Source organism: Heteronotia binoei, chromosome 11 (genome assembly GCF_032191835.1).
Source record: "Heteronotia binoei isolate CCM8104 ecotype False Entrance Well chromosome 11, APGP_CSIRO_Hbin_v1, whole genome shotgun sequence".
In the NCBI taxonomy this organism is placed as follows: domain Eukaryota; kingdom Metazoa; phylum Chordata; class Lepidosauria; order Squamata; family Gekkonidae; genus Heteronotia; species Heteronotia binoei.
Window position 1 is genome coordinate 76470272 of NC_083233.1, and position 22122 is coordinate 76492393.

Consider the following 22122-nt stretch of genomic DNA (forward strand, 5'->3'; position numbering starts at 1 on the left):
CCTCGCGGAAAGAGTTCCGTCCGGGTGGCGTGGCGCTGTGTTAAGAGTTCCGAGGAAGGTACCCAGGAAGCGTGAGGGTTTGAGCAGCATCTTCTTTGCCACCATGAACGAAGCAGGTGAGCCTCACCTGGGAATGCGGTCCCCTGCTGCTGGTCTGAGATTGGGGGCTTTCGCTTGGCCCTTGTGTAGGATTTGGTTTCCGCTCGAAGAGTTGTCAGGGCTCAGCCTGTTTCAAAGCCTCGCTTCTTTGGTTTAGAAGTCTGTCATCTCTGAGAGCAGATTTGGCCAGCGCTTATTACTTCTTTAATCCTATATTAATGATATTAACATAAATGCTTCGTATTGTTTATTTACTAGGTAGGTGCTGCTGTATCTCTTGCAATGACTTATGTGGACTTGGTTCAGAAAGTAGCCATGTTGCTCTGCAGAAGAACAGCTAGATTCAAGTCCAGTAGTGCTTTAGAGAATAAGATTGATTCCCAGGGCACCTGACGGAGGAAACTTTGACCCTCAAAAGCTGAGAGACCCCGAAAATCTCGCTGGTCTCTAAAACCGTAGGCACTGCAAACTTTAGCTCAGATTGGAATTGCCAAATCTAATTCAAGAAATATCTGGGAAGTTTGGAGGTGGAGCCAGGAGACATTGAGGGGAAGCCAGGAGCAAGATTGTGACAACTGGAACTGAACTCCAAAGGGAGTTCTGGCCATCGCATTTAAAAGGACCGCATGCCTTTTAAATGCTGTCCCTCCACTGGAAATAATGGATAGGGGCACCTTCTTTGGGGACTCATAGAACTGAACCCCCTGGTCCAATCTTTTTGAAACTTGGAGAGTGTTTTGAGGAGAGGCACCAGCTGCTTTGCTGAAAATTTGGTACATCTATCTCAAGAAACAGCCCCCACCAGAGGTGTAGATACCTGTGGATCAATTCTCCATTATACCCTCTGGGAATCAGTCTCCATAGGGGATAATGCAGTGCCCAAGAGACATTTCCCTCCCCCCCCCCCCTGCTTTCATAAGAACATAAGAGAAGCCATGTTAGATCAGGCCAATGGCCCATCCAGTCCAACACTCTGTGTCACACAGTGGCAAAAAAAATTATATATATATATATATATAAAAAAAATTTGCCTCTGTGGCTAATAGCCACTGATGGACCTCTGCTCCATATTTTTATCTAAACCCCTCTTGAAGGTGGGTATGCTTGTGGCCGCCACCACCTCCTGTGGCAGTGAATTCCACATGTTAATCACCCTTTGGGTGAAGAAGTACTTCCTTTTATCCGTTTTAACCTGTCTGCTCAGCAATTTCATCAAATGCCCACGAGTTCTTGTATTGTGAGAAAGGGAGAAAAGTACTTCTTTCTCTACTTTCTCCATCCCATGCATTATCTTGTAAACCTCTATCATGTCACCCCGCAGTCGACGTTTCTCCAAGCTAAAGAGTCCCAAGCGTTTCAACCTTTCTTCATAGGGAAAGTGTTCCAGCCCTTTAATCATTTTAGTTGCCCTTTTCTGGACTTTCTCCAATGCTATAATATCCTTTTTGAGGTGCGGCGACCAGAACTGCACACAGTACTCCAAATGAGACCGCACCATCGATTTATACAGGGGCATTATGATACTGGCTGATTTGTTTTCAATTCCCTTCCTAATAATTCCTAGCATGGTGTTGGCCTTTTTTATTGCAAACGCACACTGTCTTGACATTTTCAGTGAGTTATCTACCACGACCCCAAGATCTCTCTCTTGGTCAGTCTCTGCCAGTTCACACCCCATCAACTTGTATTTGTAGCTGGGATTCTTGGCCCCAATGTGCATTACTTTGCACTTGGCCACATTGAACCGCATCTGCCACGTTGACACCCACTCACCCAGCCTCAACAGATCCCTTTGGAGTACCTCACAATCCTCTCTGGTTCTCACCACCCTGAACAATTTCGTGTCATCCGCAAACTTGGCCACTTCACTGCTCACTCACAACTCTAAATCATTTATGAACAAGTTAAAGAGCATGGGACCCAGTACCGAGCCCTGCAATAATGACACTGAAGTGGGGGGAGGGGCAAACTGGGAATTGGCAATCCCTGCCCCTACCTGGGAATTGGCAATCCCAACTCATACACTGTAATTCCAATGGGATCTTTTGGACTTGGGGTTGGGGATCAGTTTTTTGCCCTTTTGGGGGGCAGGAAATGATCCCACCAATGTATGAACTTGCTCCAGTTTTATTTTATCAAACAAAACTGTCTTCCTCCTCTTCAGGCTGCAGACAACCCTTTCCTCCCACCCCATTTTTTATTTACCACGCACAACAACACAATACATATAAAGTTCCATACAAAAAATCAACACGCTAGCCCATCCAAGTACAAGCAAACCATAAAAACATTCAACCTTCAACAAAAGGAAAAAAGATAGGTGGCCAAGGAAGAACTAGAAAAAGACCGTATCTTCATAAATTGGGTTGTTCAGAATGAAGGCTGCAGATAACCTTGATGTGATCCGACATTTCTCATAAAAATGGTTGGAACAGTTTCACAGATTTGTTTCTGTGAACCGAAGAGAGATTTTTCTTAACTTTAATTATAAGTTTCATTTTTAATGCTTTATGACTTTTGTAAGACCTTGGTTTTAATCATAGTGTAACAGAGTTAATAATATAGATGGCAGGGCACAGAAGCCAAATCCTAGAGGGAGACAGGACAATGATTACATTGATATTCAGAGGCTCTCTCTTATCCTTGCTCCCCCAACCCCTCTTTTTCTCAGAGCTGGTGGAAGCATTTAAAACCCAGATGAGGACAGATCCTGACGTTGCCTCTGCTGTGGCCGCCATCCGTGTCTTGCTCGAGTTCTTGAAGAGAGACAAAGGTAAGTAGGATAGTGATCCTGAGTGGTGTGGATTGAACTGAGGAGGAAGGGATGGGCAGGTGAGAGTGAATTCAGTGGAGGGGAGGGATGGTGGCTCAGTGGTAGAGCATCTGCTTGGGAAGCAGAAGGTCCCAGGTTCAATCCCTGGCATCTCCAAAAAAAGGTCCAGGTAAATAGGTGTGAAAAACCTCCGCTTGAGACCCTGGAGAGCCACTGCCAGTCTGAGAAGACAATACTTACTTTGATGGACCAAAGGTCTGATTCAGTATAAGGCAGCTTCATATGTTCATATGTTCATGTTCAGTGGTTTACTGAAGGATCTTTTGGTCTTTTTGAACACATTGTCTTTCTTACCACCTTTTGTCAGGCGAAACAATTCAGGGGCTGAGAGCAAATCTCAAAAACGCAATAGAAACCCTCTCTGGTGTTGATTCTTCAGTGGCTGTCTCTTCGGGAGGGGAACTCTTTCTAAGATTCATCAGCCTCACCTCCTTGGAGAATCCAGTAAGTTTTATCAGCTGCTTGTAAAAGAGGGGAGGGAAATTTCACCATCTTCCTTATAATGTTGCCACTGTGGAAATGTTGAGTAGGGCTAGGAAGGCTGTACAACACAATGCCGTCAACCCCTTTTGCGCTAAAGGAATTGTTTAATACCCACAGATCTCATTTTAATCCCATCCTTCCTCTTAAGGAGTTCAGGGTGGCATACGTGGTGATTCTCCTTTTCCCATTATATCCTCCTGACAATCCTGTAAGGTTAAGGAGAGCTGTATGTGAGAGAGAGAGAGTGCGAATGAATGAATGAACAACTGGCACAGCGCAACAGTGAGTTCCATGGCATTAGCGAAGGTTTGCATTCAAGTCACTCCACTGGCATTCTAACCACTGCACCTTATTGAATCTCCCAAGCTTTAAACGTCAGAGCTTCAGCTCAGCTAATTGTAAGAGCCCTTCCCTCAACAGTGAGTAACCAGAACCGAAATTCAAGTCCAACAGCACCTTTAAAAATCAACAACAAAAAAATTCCAGGGTACAAGCTTTTGACAGTCAAAACTCCTTTCATCAGATATCGGAAGTGAGGTTAGACTTGCATCCTAGAAAGAACGTAACCCAAACCAAAACAACACTTGAGTCCAGGAGCATCTTAAAGACCAACACGCTTTCCAGGGTATAAGCTCTCCAAAAAGCTCCCTTCATCGGACAAAGGGAACTTTGACTTCCAAAAGCTCCTACCCAGAAAACCTTGTTGGTCTTTTAAGGCACCCTTGGATTTGAATTTTGTTCTTCTACTGCAGACGAACAGGGTTGCCCACCTGAAACTCACTGGATACCTTGCATTTGGGGTTAATGGTGGAGGGCTTCCAGGTCAGAGAACTCATCTCAGGAGGTGGTGGGCTCTCCTTCCTTGGAGGTTTAAAACAGAGGCTAGGTGGCCATCTGACAGCAATAAAGATCCTGTGAATTTAGGGGGAGGTGTTTGTGAGTTTCCTGCATTGTGCAGGGGGTTGGACTAGATGACCCTGGAGGTCACTTCCGACTCTAGGATTCTATGATTCTATCTCCTAGATAGGCTTGATCACAGTTCCACTTTTTAGACACTAAGCATGACATGTGATACACATCCTGTCTCGTTTCTGTTGTACTGACACTGTCTTTGTCTACCAAATCTTGCTTTTACCTCTTTTTCCAGGATTATTCCAAATGTAAAGAGATCATGATTGAACGAGGAGAACTTTTCCTCCGGAGAATCTCTCTTTCCAGAAACAAAATTGCCCAACTTTGTCGCACCTTTATCAAAGATGGTGGGGTAAGTCAACCCAGATTAGAACATAAGAGAAGCCATGTTGGATCAGGCCAATGATCCATCCAGTCCAACACTCTGTGTCACATAAGAGAAGCCATGTTGGATCAGGCCAATGGCCCATCCAGTCCAACACTCTGTGTCACATAAGAACATAAGAGAAGCCATGTTAGATCAGGCCAATGGCCCATCCAGTCCAACACTCTGTGTCACATAAGAACATAAGAGAAGCCATGTTGGATCAGGCCAATGGCCCATCCAGTCCGACACTCTGCGTCACATAAGAACATAAGAGAAGCCATGTTGGATCAGGCCAATGGCCCATCCAGTCCAACACTCTGTGTCACATAAGAACATAAGAGAAGCCATGCTGGATCAGGCCAATGGCCCATCCAGTCCAACACTCTGTGTCACATAAGAACATAAGAGAAGCCATGTTGGATCAGGCCAATGATCCATCCAGTCCAACACTCCATGTCACACAGTGGCCAAAGAAACCAGGTGCCATTTTATGGGATCAAGAAAAAGAATGTTTTTTTTAAATACCACAATCATCATATCATATTGAGTAATACAGAAATCACTACTGGATGCCATATTTAGCCTGCGAAGTCAATTCACAGAGATTCCAAAAAACTGTTAGAGACTTAAAGATGTGGTGAAAAGAGGCTGGCCCAGAAAAGAGAACTCATGTATTCTGACAAAACTTCCTTGAGTAAACAAATAAGTGGCATTTTTAAAAAAAATTGGGACTAGTGGCATGTGTGGTCACTATTTTTTTAAAACAAGTTGAGATCATAAACTGAGGAACGTTGTGACTTACCTCCACAGAGAATATTAACACACGCTTACTCCAAAGTAGTCCTGAAAGTGTTAGAAGATGCCGTCGAAGCAAAGAAACGTTTTAGCGTCTACATCACGGAATCGCAGCCAGATCAAGCAGGGCAAGTATAAGGAAAACGTTTGACTTTTTCGCTAGTGAACCAGTTAACAGTCTGACCCTTTTGTGAATTTCACTCAGCAGCTAGCAGGGCTCCCTGCGATCACAGGCAACGTAACACTTACTGGGCTGGTTTGGCTTCTACTGATTTTTTTTTAACTAACTTTTTAAAAATTAATTTCACTTTTTTAAACTGCACATACAAATAAGGCATAATGTTACATTTTTTTAAAAAAGGGAAGGGGGAAGCTTTCGTAAACAATCATACTTTTCTATCAATACGGCACAGTGTGAACTTCTATTCAATGTAACACAGAATTCAAGTACTAACTTCTATTCAATATAACACTAAAGTCAAATACTTCGTTGGTATAGAATAGGGGCGTCAAACACATTTGTTATAAGGGCCAAATCTGAAATAAATGAGACCTTCTCGGACCAGGCCATGTCAGGCTGAACCATTTGTGTACCTATTTAAAATTAGGTAACAGACAGAAACTTTATAAAAGGCATAGGCAAACAAAACAAAAGATTTTTAAAAACCCTTAAAACATGCTTAAAACATTAGCAGTCATTGGTCTTAAAGGTGCTTTATTTGTATTTCTCCCGTAGGGTCCAGGGAACTGGACAAAGGAAGCTCTGGCACTTTCCTTCCTTCCCCAGGGGACCAGGAGGGGGAGGCGCCTCAGCCAATAGAAGGAAGAGAGGCTTGGCTCAGTAACTCTACTGTGGGATTGAGAGAGCCTAGCAAAGCAAGCTTTGCCTCCCCCACTCCATCTCCAAAGGAGAAGCCTCAGCCAATGGAGAAAATAGAGGTTTTGCTCCTGTGTGATTGAGCAAGCCTTGCAAAGCAAACTGTTATGCAGAAGGAAGCAAGAGAAGAGGGGAAAGGAAGTAGATGACAGCCAGTTACCATACTTTTCGGACCACAAGACGCACTTTCGCCCCCCCAAAAAACTGGGGGAAAAGTGTGTGCGTCTTATAGAGCCAAGGGACGATAGGACGTACCTTCCTCCGGGGGGGTGGGAATCCGCTGCCTCCGCCTCCGATCCTGGCACTTCCCCCGCGCCTGCCTGCCTGGCTCCAGCTCTGCTTCCAGCAAGCACTGGGATGGCTCCACGCTGCCCCCACCGCAAACCCAGTGCTTTGCGAGCGCCGGCTGTGGAGAGGGCAGCGTGCTTCCTCTGTGCCTGTCTGCCTGGCTCCAGATCTGATGCTTAAAGCAAGTGCCGGGATCGGAGGGCGGAGGGAGCGATCCTGGTGCTTGCTGTAAGCGTCAGAGCTGGAGCCAGGCAGACAGGCACGGAGGAAGCATGCTGCCCCCTCCGCAGCCGGTGCTTGCGAAATGCTGGGTGTGCGTTGGGGGCAGTGTGGAGCCATCCCAGCGCTTGCTGGAAGCAGAGCTGGAGCCAGGCAGGCAGGCGCGGGGGAAGCGCCAGGATCGGAGGCGGAGGCAGCGGATTGCCCCCCAGGAGGAAGGTGCGTCCTATGGTCCGGAGTGCCTTATGGACTGAAAATAGGGTACTTGGGGGCCTGATAGGAGCCCTCCATGGGCCTGATTCAGCCCCTGGGACACATATTTGACACCCCTGGTATAGAATGCACTGCTGATTCTTTGGTATTAACATAGTCAGAACTGATTTAAAAAAAAAATCAGTGTGCAAATTTAATTCCCAGACTCTTTGTACTTGATTTGTGATTGTGCAGCAAGAGACTCAAAGGAAAGTGAGGGGTCTCTCTCTCCTTTTACACTGGGCTGCAGCTCTGGAAAGAAGCAAGCAGAGTGGCTTGTTCCTTTTCTGAAGCCCACAACGAAAGCGGAAGAAAAGGGGCCTCCTCCCAAGCCCTTGTGGTGCCAACGGACCAACTGGATGTCACTTCCCTCTGCGGGGGGTTCCCGATGAAGCACAGCTAGTCTCTTGGCAGCAAAGGTCACCCAGGAACCTTCTAGGGCAGAGATGCACTTCGAACCTGGATCGACAAGATCCCAGTCCCACAGTCCACCCACTGCACCACACTGGCTCTTAACGTACATAGCTTCAAGATATGAAATTGGGCAGAATGTCTGAGTTCTCTCTCTCCCCCCCCCCCCTCCTTTCTTAAACACAGGCAAAAGATGGCAGAGGCCCTCACTAAACTTGGTATCCATGTGACTGTAATCCTGGATGCAGCTATTGGGTAAGCAAACACTTATTCAGTATGGTGTAGTTGCGAAGTTCGCGGACTCTTCTCTGGGAGATCCGGGTTTGATTCCCCACTCCGCCTGCAGCCACTGGAATGGCCTTGGGTCAGCCATAGCTCTCGCAGAGCTGTCCTTGAAAGGGCAGCTTCTGGGAGAGCTCTCTCAGCCCCACCCACCTCACAGGGTTTGATTCCCCACTCCTCCGCTTGCAGCTGCTGGAAGGGCCTTGGGTCAGCCATAGCTCTCGTAGGAGTTGTCCTTGAAAGGGCAGCTTGTGGGAGAGCTCTCTCAGCCCCACCCACCTCACAGGGTTTGATTCCCCACTCCTCCGCTTGCAGCTGCTGGAATGGCCTTAGGTCAGCCGTAGCTCTCGCCGAGCTGTCCTTGAAAGGGAAGCTTCTGGGAGAGCTCTCTCAGCCCCACCCACCCCACAGGGTGTCTGTTGTGGGGGAGGAAGATAAAGGAGATTGTAAGATTCAATCCAACATCAATAAATCCAATATCTTTAGTATCATCATTCCCACAGAACTTTTGCAATGAAAAAGGGATCCCAGGACATCTGAGAGAACTGGTGTAGGGGAATAGTCGGTTGTTCAAAGAAGAGCCCCCAAACCTCTTAGAGAACTCACAAAGAAAAGAGCCTTGATGCCCTGTTGCCCCAACCCCCTTCTGTTTGGTGACTGAAGACGGACCCTGACTTCTTTTGCAGCTGTAGAATCTGGGGCAGGATCAGTGCGTGCATGCAGGCTTCTGGGGATGACAAAACACGATAACTACTTCACGGATCGGATCGCAGAGCTCCTCTCCGCTAGTGGAAACGGTGCCTTCCAGTGGAAGAAGCCCACTGAGCCTTGAGTCAGAGAAGGGCTTCCTCAGCTGAAGGAAAGCTCCTCCACTAGCAGAGAGGCTCTGGGATTTCCATCCCCTACTCTGACAATTGATTACTGTGGTTTTCTCCCCTTTCTCCTCTCCCTCAATAGCTATATTATGGAAAAGGTCGACCTGGTAATAGTCGGCGCAGAAGGCGTTGTCGAAAACGGAGGCATCATTAACAAGGTGAAGTGTGGTGAAGCATCTCTACCGGTAGCTTTGCGTGTTTAATGTTGAATTTTACTGGTCCTAGAAAATGCTGTTGGTAAGAGCAGCCAGCTTTACCAGCATCGTTTACCATCCTCATTTGGAATACTGTGTACAGTTTTGGCCACCAACACACCTCAAAAAGGATATTATAGCACTGGAAAAAGTCCAGAAAAGGGCCACTAAAATGATTCAAGGTTTGGAATACTTTTCCTATGAAGAAAGGTTAAAATGCTTGGGGCCCTTTAGCTTGGAGAAACGTCGACTGCGGGGTGACATGATAGAAGTTGACAAGATTACGCACAGGATGGAGAAAGTAGAGAAAGAAGGACTTTTCTCCCTTTCTCACAATACAAGAACTCGTGGGCATTCAATGAAATTGCTGAGCAGTCGGGTTAGAATGGATAAAAGGAAGTACTTCTTCACCTAAAGGATGATTAACACGTGGAATTCACTGCCACAGGAGGTGGTGGCAGCTACAAGCATAGACAGCTTCAAGAGGGGATTGGATAAAAATATGGAGCAGAGGTCCATCAGTGGCTATTAGCCACAGCATATTATGGGAACTGTTTGGGGCAGTGATTCTTGGTGCTTCGGGGTGGGGGGCAAAGTGGAAGAGCTTCTAGACCCACTTGTGAACCTTCTGAGGGCACTTGGGGGGGGATTTAGCCACTGTGTGACACAGAGTTTTGGTCTGGATGGGCCACTGGCCTGATCCAACATGGCTTCTCTTAGGTTCTTATGTGACACAGGATGTTGGACTGGATGGGCCATTGGCCTGATCCAACATGGCTTCTCTTAGGTTCTTATGTGACACAGGATGTTGGACTGGATGGGCCATTGGCCTGATCCAACATGGCTTCTCTGATGTTCTCATGTGACACAGAGTGTTGGACTGGATGGGCCTTTGGCCTGATCCAACATGGCTTCTCTGATGTTCTTATGTGACACAGAGTGTTGGTCTGGATGGGCCACTGGCCTGATCCAACATGGCTTTTCTTAGGTTCTTATGTGACACAGGATGTTGGACTGGATGGGCCATTGGCCTGATCCAACATGGCTTCTCTGATGTTCTTATGTGACACAGAGTGTTGGACTGGATGGGCCTTTGGCCTGATCCAACATGGCTTCCCTGATGTTCTTATGTGACACAGAGTGTTGGACTGGATGGGCCTTTGGCCTGATCCAACATGGCTTCCCTGATGTTCTTATGTGACTCAGAGTGTTGGACTGGATGGGCCATTGGCCTGATCCAACATGGCTTCCCTGATGTTCTTATGTGACACAGAGTGTTGGACTGGATGGGCCTTTGGCCTGATCCAACATGGCTTCCCTGATGTTCTTATGTGACTCAGAGTGTTGGACTGGATGGGCCATTGGCCTGATCCAACATGGCTTCTCTTATGTTCTTATGTGACACAAAATGTTGGACTGGATGGGCCATTGGGCTGATCCAACAGGGCTTCTCTGATGTTCTTATCTACACAGATGACTCCAGGAAGCTCCCAGACAGGAAACAAATGTGATAAAGCAGAGCCTAAGCACAAGAATATTTTTCCTAGCACTAGCAACAACGAAATCCCCAGATCCCAGTAGGCAGCCATGTTGGTCTGAAGCAATAGAACAAAGCAGTAGACAATTGCACCTTTAAGACCAACTAAGTTTTATTTAGAACGTAAATACATTCTGATTCAACTAAATACCCAATCAAGTTGCATTTCTAGAAACTTGCTTGCTGGGCAGGGAGTCTTGCGAAAGCAACCTGCATACATGATGTCCATTAAGTATATTTGGATAATTTCTACTATTTTGCATAATTTATATTGCTGTTTTGAATCATGCTCCTGACACCTCAGCCCCACTACAGATCCTGGTCAACCATTAGTGCATTGGAGTGAACACTGGAAACCTTTTTGAGCTTCCCATTGCAAGGTGTCGCAGCTAGATACTTGATGCTTTCTAACAAAAGCGGAGGTTCTCAGGAAGCTGGGCTAGGTGTGGCCAGAACCACATCTTCACATCCTGTGGGGTTTCTAGCATGCACAAATAACATAACCACCGCTCGCTCCCTTCTCCTTCGAAGCAAGCATACATTTTAATTTGCAAAATTAAGGACTATGTAGCCTTTATATTTTTTAAAAAAAATAGAGGTGCACATGATTCAAAACAAAATGCTGGTGAAGCAATTAAACCAGGGTAGCCAAACCGTGGTTCAGGATCCACATATGGCTCTTTCACACAAATTGTGGCTCTCAAAGCCCCCATCACCCCATTGGCTAGCAGTTTGGAGAATGCATTTAAAGTTGCTTTCTTTCCACCTCTCCCTCCCTCTTCCCTCTGTTTGCTTTTCTGTCCATCTTCCTTCCTGTCTGGCAGCTCTCAAACATCTGAAGTTTATTCTATGTGGCTCCTCCATTACGCAGTCCACCCCCCCCCCCATCCCCAAATTAACCTTTGAAAGACAGCAAAGTAAGCTGGGGGTGAGGGGGCAGGAAATGCTTTCAGTGCGAGAGTAAAAGACACAGGCTACCATCTCCCCAACCAAAATCCACAGGATCGTGTGTGAAGTTTCGCCAAATCTTTCTCATTGGCTCTTTAAAAAAAAAAAATGATAGAAAACAGCACTGTTCAGAACTTTGGCCTAACCATAAATGTTGATTTGTTCCCTCTGCAGATTGGGACCAACCAAATGGCCGTTTGCGCCAAGGCCCAGAACAAGCCCTTCTATGTGGTTGCCGAGAGCTTCAAGTTCGTCAGACTTTTCCCTCTCAACCAACAGGATGTCCCTAATAAATTTAAGGTAAAGGGGTGGGGACAGCAGGAAGGGCTCTCAAGTTTTGTGAAATCAACATGTGTCGCTTGAAATCGAGTAGAAACCTTCAAGCAACGTAGTGGCCAGGCTGTACTTGTCACAAGGTTATAGCACTAATCCTTTGAACCCCAGAGCCAGGAGGCAACATCAGGGGAAGGCCTTGGCCTCTGTGCCCTCTTGTTGGCACGCCAGAGGAACGGGTTGGTCACTGTGTGAGACCGGATGCTGGACTGGATGGAACATAAGAGAAGCCACGTTGGATCAGGCCAATGGCCCATCCAGTCAACACTCTGTGTCACCTAAGAACATAAGAGAAGCCATGTTGGGTCAGGCCAGTGGCCCATCCAGTCCAACACTCTGTGTCACACAGTGGCCAAAAAAACCCCAAGTGCCATCAAGAGGTCCACCAGTGGGGTTAGAAGCCCTTCCACTGTGCCCCTCCCCACAAGCACACAAATACTATTGGGACTATTGGTCTAACCCAGCAGGGCTCTTCTGATGTTCTTACAAAGGCCTCAGCCTCTCTGCCCTGTTGTTGGCCATCCAGAGGAGCTGGTTGGTCACTGTGTGAGACAGGATGCTGGACTAGGTGGACCTTCACCGGTCTGATCCAGCCAGGCTCTTCTGATGTTCTTATGAGGGCCTTGGCCTCTAAGCCCTGTTGTTGACCCTTCAGAGGAACTGGCTGGCCACTGTGTGAGATCGGATGCTGGACTGGATGGACTGTTGGTCTGATCCAGCAGGACTCTTCTGTTCTTAGAAACGCCTCAGCCCCTCTGCCCTGTTGCTGGCCCTTCAGAGGAACTGGTTGGCCACTGTGTGAGACAGGATGCTGGACTAGATGGACTGCTGCTCTGATCCAGCAGGGCTCTATTTGTGATCTGAAACAAATCGTTAATGGAGGTTTCTTCGAAGCCCTGGGGCTACTGGTATTCCCTGCCCTTTCTGCTCTGTGGTGGTGTATTCTTGCCCAGTATCAAAAAGAACAGGGAAGCAGGCTTAAACTGTATAGCAGCCCGGTGTGACAGACACTGTTGGTGGCACCAGACAGCTCTGCCTGCAGCAGGGGGAGGCAGGGAAGGATGGTCCTGGCCCCATTTTTTTTTGCTGATTCATGACCCCCCTTTTTCTTGCTGAGTAATGGCCTGGAACTCTCTGCATTTTGAAGCTGTAACTCTCCATTGCTTTCTCACTCGGGGAAGAGTGGGAGAAGGAGACCTGATATGGTGGAGCAGCCCAGATTGTTGAAAGGAGACCAGGGAGACCTGGGTTCCAATCGCCATTGAGCTTCAAGGGCATATTCTCTCATGCTAATAAGGCTTGGCGTGCGGATGAAATGGGGAAGGGGGAACTCTCCAGGCTTTTCTCTGCTTCTAGAAATAAGAGAAGGATGAAAATGGGAGAGGCTGTGTGTCTCACTGATGCATATTTTCAGTGGGGACAACTGGGCATGTCCTAACAGTTTGGTGTAGTGCCAGTTTGGTGTAGTGGTTAAGTGTGCAGACTCTTATCTGGGAGAACCGGGTTTGATTCCCCACTCCTCCACTTGCAGCTGCTGGAATGGCCTTGGGTCAGCCATAGCTCTCTTATCTGGGAGAACCGGGTTTGATTCCCCACTCCTCCACTTGCACCTGCTGGAATGGCCTTGGGTCAGCCATAGCTCTGGCAGAGGTTGTCCTTGAAAGGGCAGCTGCTGTGAGAGCCCTCTCAGCCCCACTCACCTCACAGGGTGTCTGCTGTGGGGGAGGAAGGTAAAGGAGATTGTGAGCCGCTCTGAGACTCTTCGGAGTGGAGGGCGGGATATAAATCCAATATCTTCATCTACCTCACAGTGTGTCTGTTGTGGGGGGGAGGAAGGGAAAGGAGATTGTGAGCCGCTCTGAGACTCTTCGGAGTGGAGGGCGGGATATAAATCCAATATCTTCATCTACCTCACAGGGTGTCTGTTGTGGGGGGGAGGAAGGGAAAGGAGATTGTGAGCCGCTCTGAGGCTCTTCGGAGTGGGGGGCGGGATATAAATCCAATATCTTCATCTACCTCACAGGGTGTCTGTTGTGGGGGAGGAAGGGAAAGGCAATTGTGAGCCGCTCTGAGGCTCTTCGGAGTGGAGGGCGGGATATAAATCCAATATCTTCATCTACCTCACAGGGTGTCTGTTGTGGGGGAGGAAAGGAAAGGCGATTGTGAGCCGCTCTGAGACTTTTTGGAGTAGAGGGCAGGATATAAACCAATATCTTCATCTACATCACAGGGTGTCTGTTGTGGGGGAGGAAGGGAAAGGAGATTGTGAGCCGCTCTGAGACTCTTCGGAGTGGAGGGCAGGATATAAATCCAATATCTTCATCTACCTCATAGGGTGTCTGTTGTGGGGGAGGAAGGGAAAGGAGATTATGAGCCACTCTGAGACTTCGGAGTGGAGGGTGGGATTTAAATCCAATAGCATCTTCTTCATCTTCTTCTAACAAACTTATTTCTAGTACATTTATCTTGCGCCGTTAAAAGCACATATTGGACTTGATGTGGGAGACTTGAATGAGGTGACCCCCTCTACGAGTACACAGAGAACTGGCATTTGTATTGTGTGACCAGGTCTTGACACATTTTTGCTAGAAAGCAGACTCGTAATTTGAACAAGCAAGTTAAAATGTGACCGTGTAATCTGCAACCAGATGCTTGGGATTTGTCACAGCCGCCTTTTTGCCTTTAAGGAGACAGCAACTGCCTTTGTCGCGTCCTCTCCGGCACCTGCCCCCACCCCATTCTGGGTCACGGAAGCCTCGTATTAAAATACCATCCCTGCTAAAACGACTCTCTTTCCTTCCCCAGTACAAAGCAGACACTCTAAAGAGAAGCGAGGACCTGACAGCGGAGCACCCCTTCGTGGACTACACCTCCCCGTCTCTCATCACCCTCCTCTTCACTGATCTCGGGGTCCTGACCCCGTCTGCTGTGAGCGACGAACTCATTAAACTCTATCTGTGAACAACTCTCGTCTCCTGTGCTAAATGGTGCTGACAGGCGGATGGCAAGGTATAGAGCAGGGGTGGCCAAACCATGGCTCGGGAGCCACGTGTGGCTCTTTCACACATATCATGTAGCTCTTGAAGCCCCAATTGCCCCATTGGCTAGCTTGGAGAAGGCATTTCTCTCTTTGAATCCAAGCCGAGCCAGCTGGCAGAATGCATTTCAAGTTAAAGTTGCTTTCTTTCCTCCTCTTCTTCCCTCCTCCTTCCCCCATCTGCTTGCCTGCCACCTCTCAAACATCCGACGTTCACGTCTTGCGGCTCTCAAACAGCTGACGTTTATTCTACGCGGCTCTTACGTTAAGCAAGTTTGGCCACCCCTGGTATAGAGGCACAAATTCAAGTGAGCCACTAGCCCAAAACAGTCCCCAGACCTAAGCGGAACGAAAAGCAAGGAAAGCTACAAGTGGAACGGTTACAAAGTCTTCACAGGGGAATGTCCTCTTGCTTAGGAAAGAGCTGAGCAACAGAGGGAGGAAAAACCAGAAATCCAGACCGGAGCATTAAAAACCCGTCTCAAAGCGAGGGGCTTCGGTCTGTCTTAGGGGCTCGGTCACAGACCCTTTTCTTCATCCTTCAGACTCTGAGTCAGTGGCACCATCAGTCCAAGCTTTCTTCTCGCTGTTTAGCAGTTTCTTCTCGAACTCTTCCTCGCTAATCTTGCCCTTTTTTAGCTTCTTCAAGAGGCGGGTGTCATTCAGGAGCTCCTCCAGGTCCTTCTCGTCCACATCTGAACCCTTTTTTAGGGGGGGGAAGGAGGGGAGAAAGAAATTCAGTAGTGCAGAAAAGAGCAACAAAAATGATTAAAGGGAACGCCTTCCCTATGAAGAAAGGTTAAAGAGGTCGGGGCTCTTTGGCTTGGAGGAACGATGACTGAGGGGTGACGTGACAGATCTTTACAAAATTAAGCGTGCAATAGAGAAGGCACTGAAAGAAGCGCTTTCCTCCCTTTCTCGCCATACAAGAACTCACGGGTAGTCAATGAAATTAAGGAGCAGTAGGGTTTAGAACAGAAAAATGGAAATACTTCTTCAACCAAAGAGTAATTAACATGTGGAACTCACCACCACCGGAGGTGGTGGGGCTGCAAGCATAGACAGCTTCAAGAGGGGATTGGAGAACGTCAGAGAAGCCATGTTGGATCAGACCAGTGGCCCATCCAGTCCAACACTCTGTGTCACACAGTGGCCAAAAAAACCCAAGTGCCATCAGGAGGGCCACCATTGGGGCTAGAAGTCCTCCCATTGTGCCCCCCCAAGCACCAAGAATACAGAGCATCACTGCCCCAGACAGAGAGTTCCAACAACATGGAGCAGAGGCCCAATCAGTGGCTATTAGCCACAAGACATAGACGGAACACTGTCTGGGGCAGTGATGCTCTGTCGTCTTAGTGCTTGGGGGGAAAGGGGAGGGCTTCTAGAGTTCTGCCCCCCCCTGGTGGACTTCCTGCTGGTTTGGGCCACTGGGTGACACAGAGTGTTAGACCGGATGGACCGTTGCCCTGATCTAAATGGCTTCTCTTACATTCTTATAGTCAGTTTACAGCCATCTGCTTGCTCCAAGGGACAGTCTTAGCCCAGCCTCCCCACTAGATTAGCCTATAACTATTGGTCCTAGGACAGACAAATGCAACCAAAGTCTCCAGGTGGGCTCTACCCACTTCTCAAAGGAATAACCCCCCCATTCATGTTATGGGGCCAAGTGACACAGTTTAGGACACCTGCAGACACATCACTGACTTCTCAAATGCCCCCCCGGTATTTCCCCCCTACGGAAGATCTCTCTGCCAAGCCAGTCCTGGAAGCATTCCACCGAGCATCAAAAATTACTGACTTCAGTGCCATACGCTCAAGGAAATTTATTCTCATGCTGGGATTATTTTGTTGCCTGGTTTTTAATAATAATAATCTTGTATCCCGCCCTCCCCATTGAAGCAGGCTCTTCTTCTCTCGGTTTAGAAACCGCATGCAAGACAGCCAAAGCTTTGAGTCCCACACTGCATCCATCTCGAAAGCCAGCCAGCTTTGGCACTGTAGATGAAATCCTAGCTCAGGGGTGGCCGAACTGTGGCTCAGGAGCCACGTGGGACTCTTGCACACATACTGTGGGCTCTCGAAGTCCCTCCCCCCCCCCGCCCACCTCATTGGGCAGCTTGGAGGCATTTGTCTCTTTTAGTCGCTTCTCCAAGCAAAACCAGCCGGCAGCTTTGAGAATGCATTTAAGAAGATGAAGATATTGGATTTATATCCCGCCCTCCACTCCGAAGAGTCTCAGAGCGGCTCACAATCTCCTTTACCTTCCTCCCCCACAACAGACACCCTGTGAGGTGGGCGGGGCTGAGAGGGCTCTCACAGCAGCTGCCCTTTCAAGAATAACCTCTGCCAGAGCTATGGCTGACCCAAGCCCATGCTAGCAGGTGCAAGTGGAGGAGTGGGGAATCAAACCCGGTTCTCCTGGATAAGAGTCCACCTACTTAACCACTATGCCAAACTGGCTCTCCAGTTTAAAGTTAAAGTTGCTTTCTTCCCCTCTCCCTCCCTCCATCTATTTTCCTTCCTCCCTCCCTCCCTCCCCTCAAACATCTGACATTCATGTTTTTCAGCTTCCAAACACCTGACATTTATTCTACGTGGCTCTTAACATTAAGCAACTTTGGCCACCTGGTCCTAGATTTTAGCCAGGGAAGAGGTGAGGGGTGTGTTGGAGTCAGAGTGAGCTGGAGTCAGAGTCTCATATTGACTGTGCACCTTTGAGGAACGGCAGGATCCAGGAGCTAATAAAACAGCCCCCAGCAGAAGAAGAAGATGATGATGATATTGGATTTATATCCCGCCCTCCACTCCGAAGAGTGTCAGAGCGGCTCACAATCTCCTTTCCCTCCCCCACCCACAACAGACACCCTGTGAGGTAGATGAAGATATTGGATTTATATCCCGCCCTCCACTCCAAAGAGTCTCAGAGCGGCTCACAATCTCCTTTACCTTCCTCCCCCACAACCGACACCCTGTAAGGTGGGTGGGGCTGAGAGGGCTCTCACAGCAGCTGCCCTTTCAAGGACAACCTCTGCCAGAGCTATGGCTGACCCAAGGCCATGTCAGCAGCTGCAAGTGGAGGAGTGGGGAATCAAACCCGGTTCTCCCAGATAAGAGAGCTCTGGCTGACCCAAGCCCATTCCAGCAGGTGCAAGTGGAGGAGGGGGGAATCAAACCCGGTTCTCCCAGATAAGAGAGCTCTGGCTGACCCAAGGCCATTCCAGCAGGTGCAAATGGAGGAGTGGGGAATCAAACCCGGTTCTCCCAGATAAGAGTCCCCTCACTTAACCACTATGGCTGACCCAAGGCCATTCCAGGAGGTGCAAGTGGGGGAGTGGGGAATCAAACCCGGTTCTCCCAGATAAGAGTCTGCGCACTTAACCACTACACCGAACTGGCTCTCCCATGCAAGGCCCCGCCAAGAGGAGGGCTGCTCACCTCCTCTCTCTGACGCTTGGCCGTCAGTTTTCGCCTCTTCTCCTTCTTCGCCTTCTGCTTGGACCAGGCCTGATTCCTGGCGCCTTTCCTCCTCCCTTCCTGCTCCTTCCTCGGCTGTGCCAGCAGCTTCTGCCTCTGCTTCTCTCGGTTCTTGTCTTTGAACGCAATCGAGTCTGTGTCAACGTCCACGGGCTCGAAGTCCAGGAAAGTCTTGCCTTTCAGCTCCGGCATCCGGGGCATCTTCAGCAGGGCGAAACCTCGGGCCAGGCTGGCAAAGTCCAGGTCTGGGCAAATGGGAAACGAGAGACTGGAGGAAGGCAAAAAAACACCGATGCCGTTGGGTTCTACAAACATCAGAAGCCACAGGTAGAACTCGGGGCTGGCTCTCTGTGAAGCCCTTGCCCTTCGAGCAGTTACAACAGAATGGCGGGAGGTAAATATTCTAAAAATAAATGGCTAAAGCTTTTTAAATTCAGAAAATGAGAGATTGGAAGAGAGGCTCATAAAAATACAAATGGTAAAGAGGGAAGAAGGTTATCCCTCTCCTAACACTGAAACTCAGGGTCACCCAACAGTGAAAGAGATGCGCATTCAAGAAAAACAAAAAGACCATCTCCACCCAGTGTAAAATCAATATAAAAACATGAGAAGAGCCCTGCTGGGTCAGACCAGTGAGGGTCCATCTAGTCCAGCATCCTGTCTCACACAGTGGCCTCAACCAGTTCCTCTGGAGGGCCAGCAACAGGGCAGAGAGGCCGAGGCCTTCCCCTCAGAAGAGCCCTGCTGGGTCAGACCAGTGAGGGTCCATCTAGTCCAGCATCCTGTCTCACACAGTGGCCTCAACCAGTTCCTCTGGAGGGCCAGCAACAGGGCAGAGAGGCTGAGGCCTTCCCCTCAGAAGAGCCCTGCTGGGTCAGACCAGTGAGGGTCCATCTAGTCCAGCCTCCTGTCTCACACAGTGGCCTCTACCAGTTCCTCTGGAGGGCCAGCAACAGGGCAGAGAGGCCGAGGCCTTCCCCTCAGAAGAGCCCTGCTGGGTCAGACCAGTGAGGGTCCATCTAGTCCAGCATCCTGTCTCACACAGTGGCCTCTACCAGTTCCTCTGGAGGGCCAGCAACAGGGCAGAGAGGCTGAGGCCTTCCCCTAAGAAGAGCCCTGCTGGGTCAGACCAGTGAGGGTCCATCTAGTCCAGCATCCTGTCTCACACAGTGGCCTCTACCAGTTCCTCTGGAGGGCCAGCAACAGGGCAGAGAGGCTGAGGCCTTCCCCTCAGAAGAGCCCTGCTGGGTCAGACCAGTGAGGGTCCATCTAGTCCAGCATCCTGTCTCACACAGTGGCCTCAACCAGTTCCTCTGGAGGGTCAACAACAGGGCAGAGAGGCTGAGGCCTTCCCCTCAGAAGAGCCCTGCTGGGTCAGACCAGTGAGGGTCCACCTAGTCCAACATCCTGTCTCACGCAGTGGCCACCCCGTTCCTCTGGAGGGTCAACAACAGGGCAGAGAGGCTGAGGCCTTCCCCTCAGAAGAGCCCTGCTGGGTCAGACCAGTGAGGGTCCATCTAGTCCAGCATCCTGTCTCACGCAGTGGCCACCCAGTTCCTCTGGAGGGTCAACAACAGGGCAGAGAGGCTGAGGCCTTCCCCTCAGAAGAGCCCTGCTGGGTCAGACCAGTGAGGGTCCATCTAGTCCAGCATCCTGTCTCACACAGTGGCCTCAACCAGTTCCTCTGGAGGGTCAACAACAGGGCAGAGAGGCTGAGGCCTTCCCCTCAGAAGAGCCCTGCTGGGTCAGACCAGTGAGGGTCCACCTAGTCCAACATCCTGTCTCACACAGTGGCCTCAACCAGTTCCTCTGGAGGGCCAACAACAGGGCAGAGAGGCTGAGGCCTTCCCCTCAGAAGAGCCCTGCTGGGTCAGACCAGTGAGGGTCCACCTAGTCCAGCATCCTGTCTCACACAGTGGCCTCAACCAGTTCCTCTGGAGGGCCAACAACAGGGCAGAGAGGCTGAGGCCTTCCCCTCAGAAGAGCCCTGCTGGGTCAGACCAGTGAGGGTCCATCTAGTCCAGCATCCTGTCTCACACAGTGGCCTCAACTAGTTCCTCTGGAGGGCCAACAACAGGGCAGAGAGGCTGAGGCCTTCCCCTCAGAAGAGCCCTGCTGGGTCAGACTAGTGAGGGTCCACCTAGTCCAACATCCTGTCTCACACAGTGGCCTCAACCAGTTCCTCTGGAGGGCCAACAACAGGGCAGAGAGGCTGAGGCCTTCCCCTCAGAAGAGCCCTGCTGGGTCAGACCAGTGAGGGTCCACCTAGTCCAGCATCCTGTCTCACACAGTGGCCTCAACCAGTTCCTCTGGAGGGCCAACAACAGGGCAGAGAGGCTGAGGCCTTCCCCTCAGAAGAGCCCTGCTGGGTCAGACCAGTGAGGGTCCATCTAGTCCAGCATCCTGTCTCACACAGTGGCCTCAACCAGTTCCTCTGGAGGGTCAACAACAGGGCAGAGAGGCTGAGGCCTTCCCCTCAGAAGAGCCCTGCTGGGTCAGACCAGTGAGGGTCCACCTAGTCCAGCATCCTGTCTCACACAGTGGCCTCAACCAGTTCCTCTGGAGGGCCAGCAACAGGGCAGAGAGGCCGAGGCCTTCTCCTCAGAAGAGCCCTCCTGGGTCAGACCAGTGAGGGTCCATCTAGTCCAGCCTCCTGTCTCACGCAGTGGCCACCCAGTTCCTCTGGAGGGCCAGCAACAGGGCAGAGAGGCTGAGGCCTTCCCCTCAGAAGAGCCCTGCTGGGTCAGACCAGTGAGGGTCCATCTAGTCCAGCATCCTGTCTCACACAGTGGCCAACAACAGGCTGTAGAGGCCAAGGCCTTCCCCTTATGTTGCCTCCTGGCTCTGGGATTCAGAGGTGGAGGTTTCCTTTAGTCACCAGCTTGCTGCCAAAAGCAGCCTTAAAGCAAGGTTAGAGCATCAGGCTAGGATCCTGGAGCCCCATGTCCGAATCTCCATTCTACCACAGAAGCTCATTGAGAGCTCTCAAACCAGACGTTCTCTCTCAGCCAGACTATTTCCCAGGGCTGTTGTAAGGATAAGGCAGAGAGGAGAACGTTTTAGGTCATTCTGGGTTCCCCAATGAAGAGAAAAGATCGGATCTGTAGCAGGAACTCCTTTGCATATTAGGCCACACACCCCTGATGTAGCCAATCCTCTTCGAGTTTACAGAGCTCTTAGTACAGGGTCTACTGTAAGCTTCAGGAGGATTGGCTACATGGGGGCGGGTGGCCTAATATGCAGAGGAGTTCCTGCTACCAAAAAATGCTCTGGTATAAGTAAAGAAGAAGACTGCAGATTTATACCCCACCCTTCTCTCTGAATCAGAGACTCAGAGCGGCTTACAATCGCATTTATCTCCTTCCCCCACAACAGGTACCCTGTGAGGTGGGTGGGGCTGAGAGCGTTCACAGCAGCTGCCCTTTCAAGGACAACCTTTGCCAGAACTATGGCTGACCCAAGGCCATTCCAGCAGCTGCAAGTGGAGGAGTGGGGAATCAAACCTGGTTTTCCCAGATAAGAGAGCTCTGGCTGACCCAAGGCCATTCCAGCAGGTGCAAGTGAAGGAGTGGGGAATCAAACCCGGTTCTCCCAGATAAGAGAGCTCTGGCTGACCCAAGACCATTCCAGCAGCTGCAAGTGGAGGAGTGGGGAATCAAACCCGGTTCTCCCAGATAAGAGAGCTCTGGGTGACCCAAGGCCATTCCAGCAGGTGCAAGTGGAGGAGTGGGGAATCAAACCCGGTTCTCCCAGATAAGAGAGCTATGGCTGACCCAAGACCATTCCAGCAGCTGCAAGTGGAGGAGTGGGGAATCAAACCCGGTTCTCCCAGATAAGAGAGCTATGGCTGACCCAAGACCATTCCAGCAGCTGCAAGTGGAGGAGTGGGGAATCAAATCCCGTTCT

At 49.7% G+C, this 22122-nt stretch overlaps 2 protein-coding genes across 2 annotated transcripts in view; one reads left to right on the top strand and one right to left on the bottom strand.

Annotated features, from left to right (window-relative positions):
- The first annotated feature begins 75 nt into the window (after positions 1-75).
- On the top strand, positions 76-14670 carry EIF2B1 (eukaryotic translation initiation factor 2B subunit alpha). Its single transcript, XM_060249243.1, has 9 exons — positions 76-116; positions 2771-2872; positions 3240-3376; positions 4563-4679; positions 5505-5617; positions 7723-7791; positions 8776-8851; positions 11547-11672; positions 14511-14670. The coding sequence occupies exons 1-9, from the start codon at positions 104-106 to the stop codon at positions 14664-14666; spliced, it is 909 nt and encodes a 302-aa protein (XP_060105226.1). The 5' UTR covers positions 76-103; the 3' UTR covers positions 14667-14670.
- Positions 14671-14967: 297 nt separating this feature from the next.
- The window catches only part of DDX55 (DEAD-box helicase 55), a 29223-nt gene continuing 22068 nt past the window's right edge, over positions 14968-22122 (bottom strand). Inside the window, exons 13-14 of the mRNA XM_060249241.1 lie at positions 18178-18461; positions 14968-15444 (exon numbers count right to left, since the gene is read on the bottom strand). Coding sequence (XP_060105224.1) covers positions 15277-15444; positions 18178-18461 — 452 coding nt within the window. The 3' untranslated portion in view covers positions 14968-15276. The remainder of the gene's footprint in view (positions 15445-18177; positions 18462-22122) is intronic.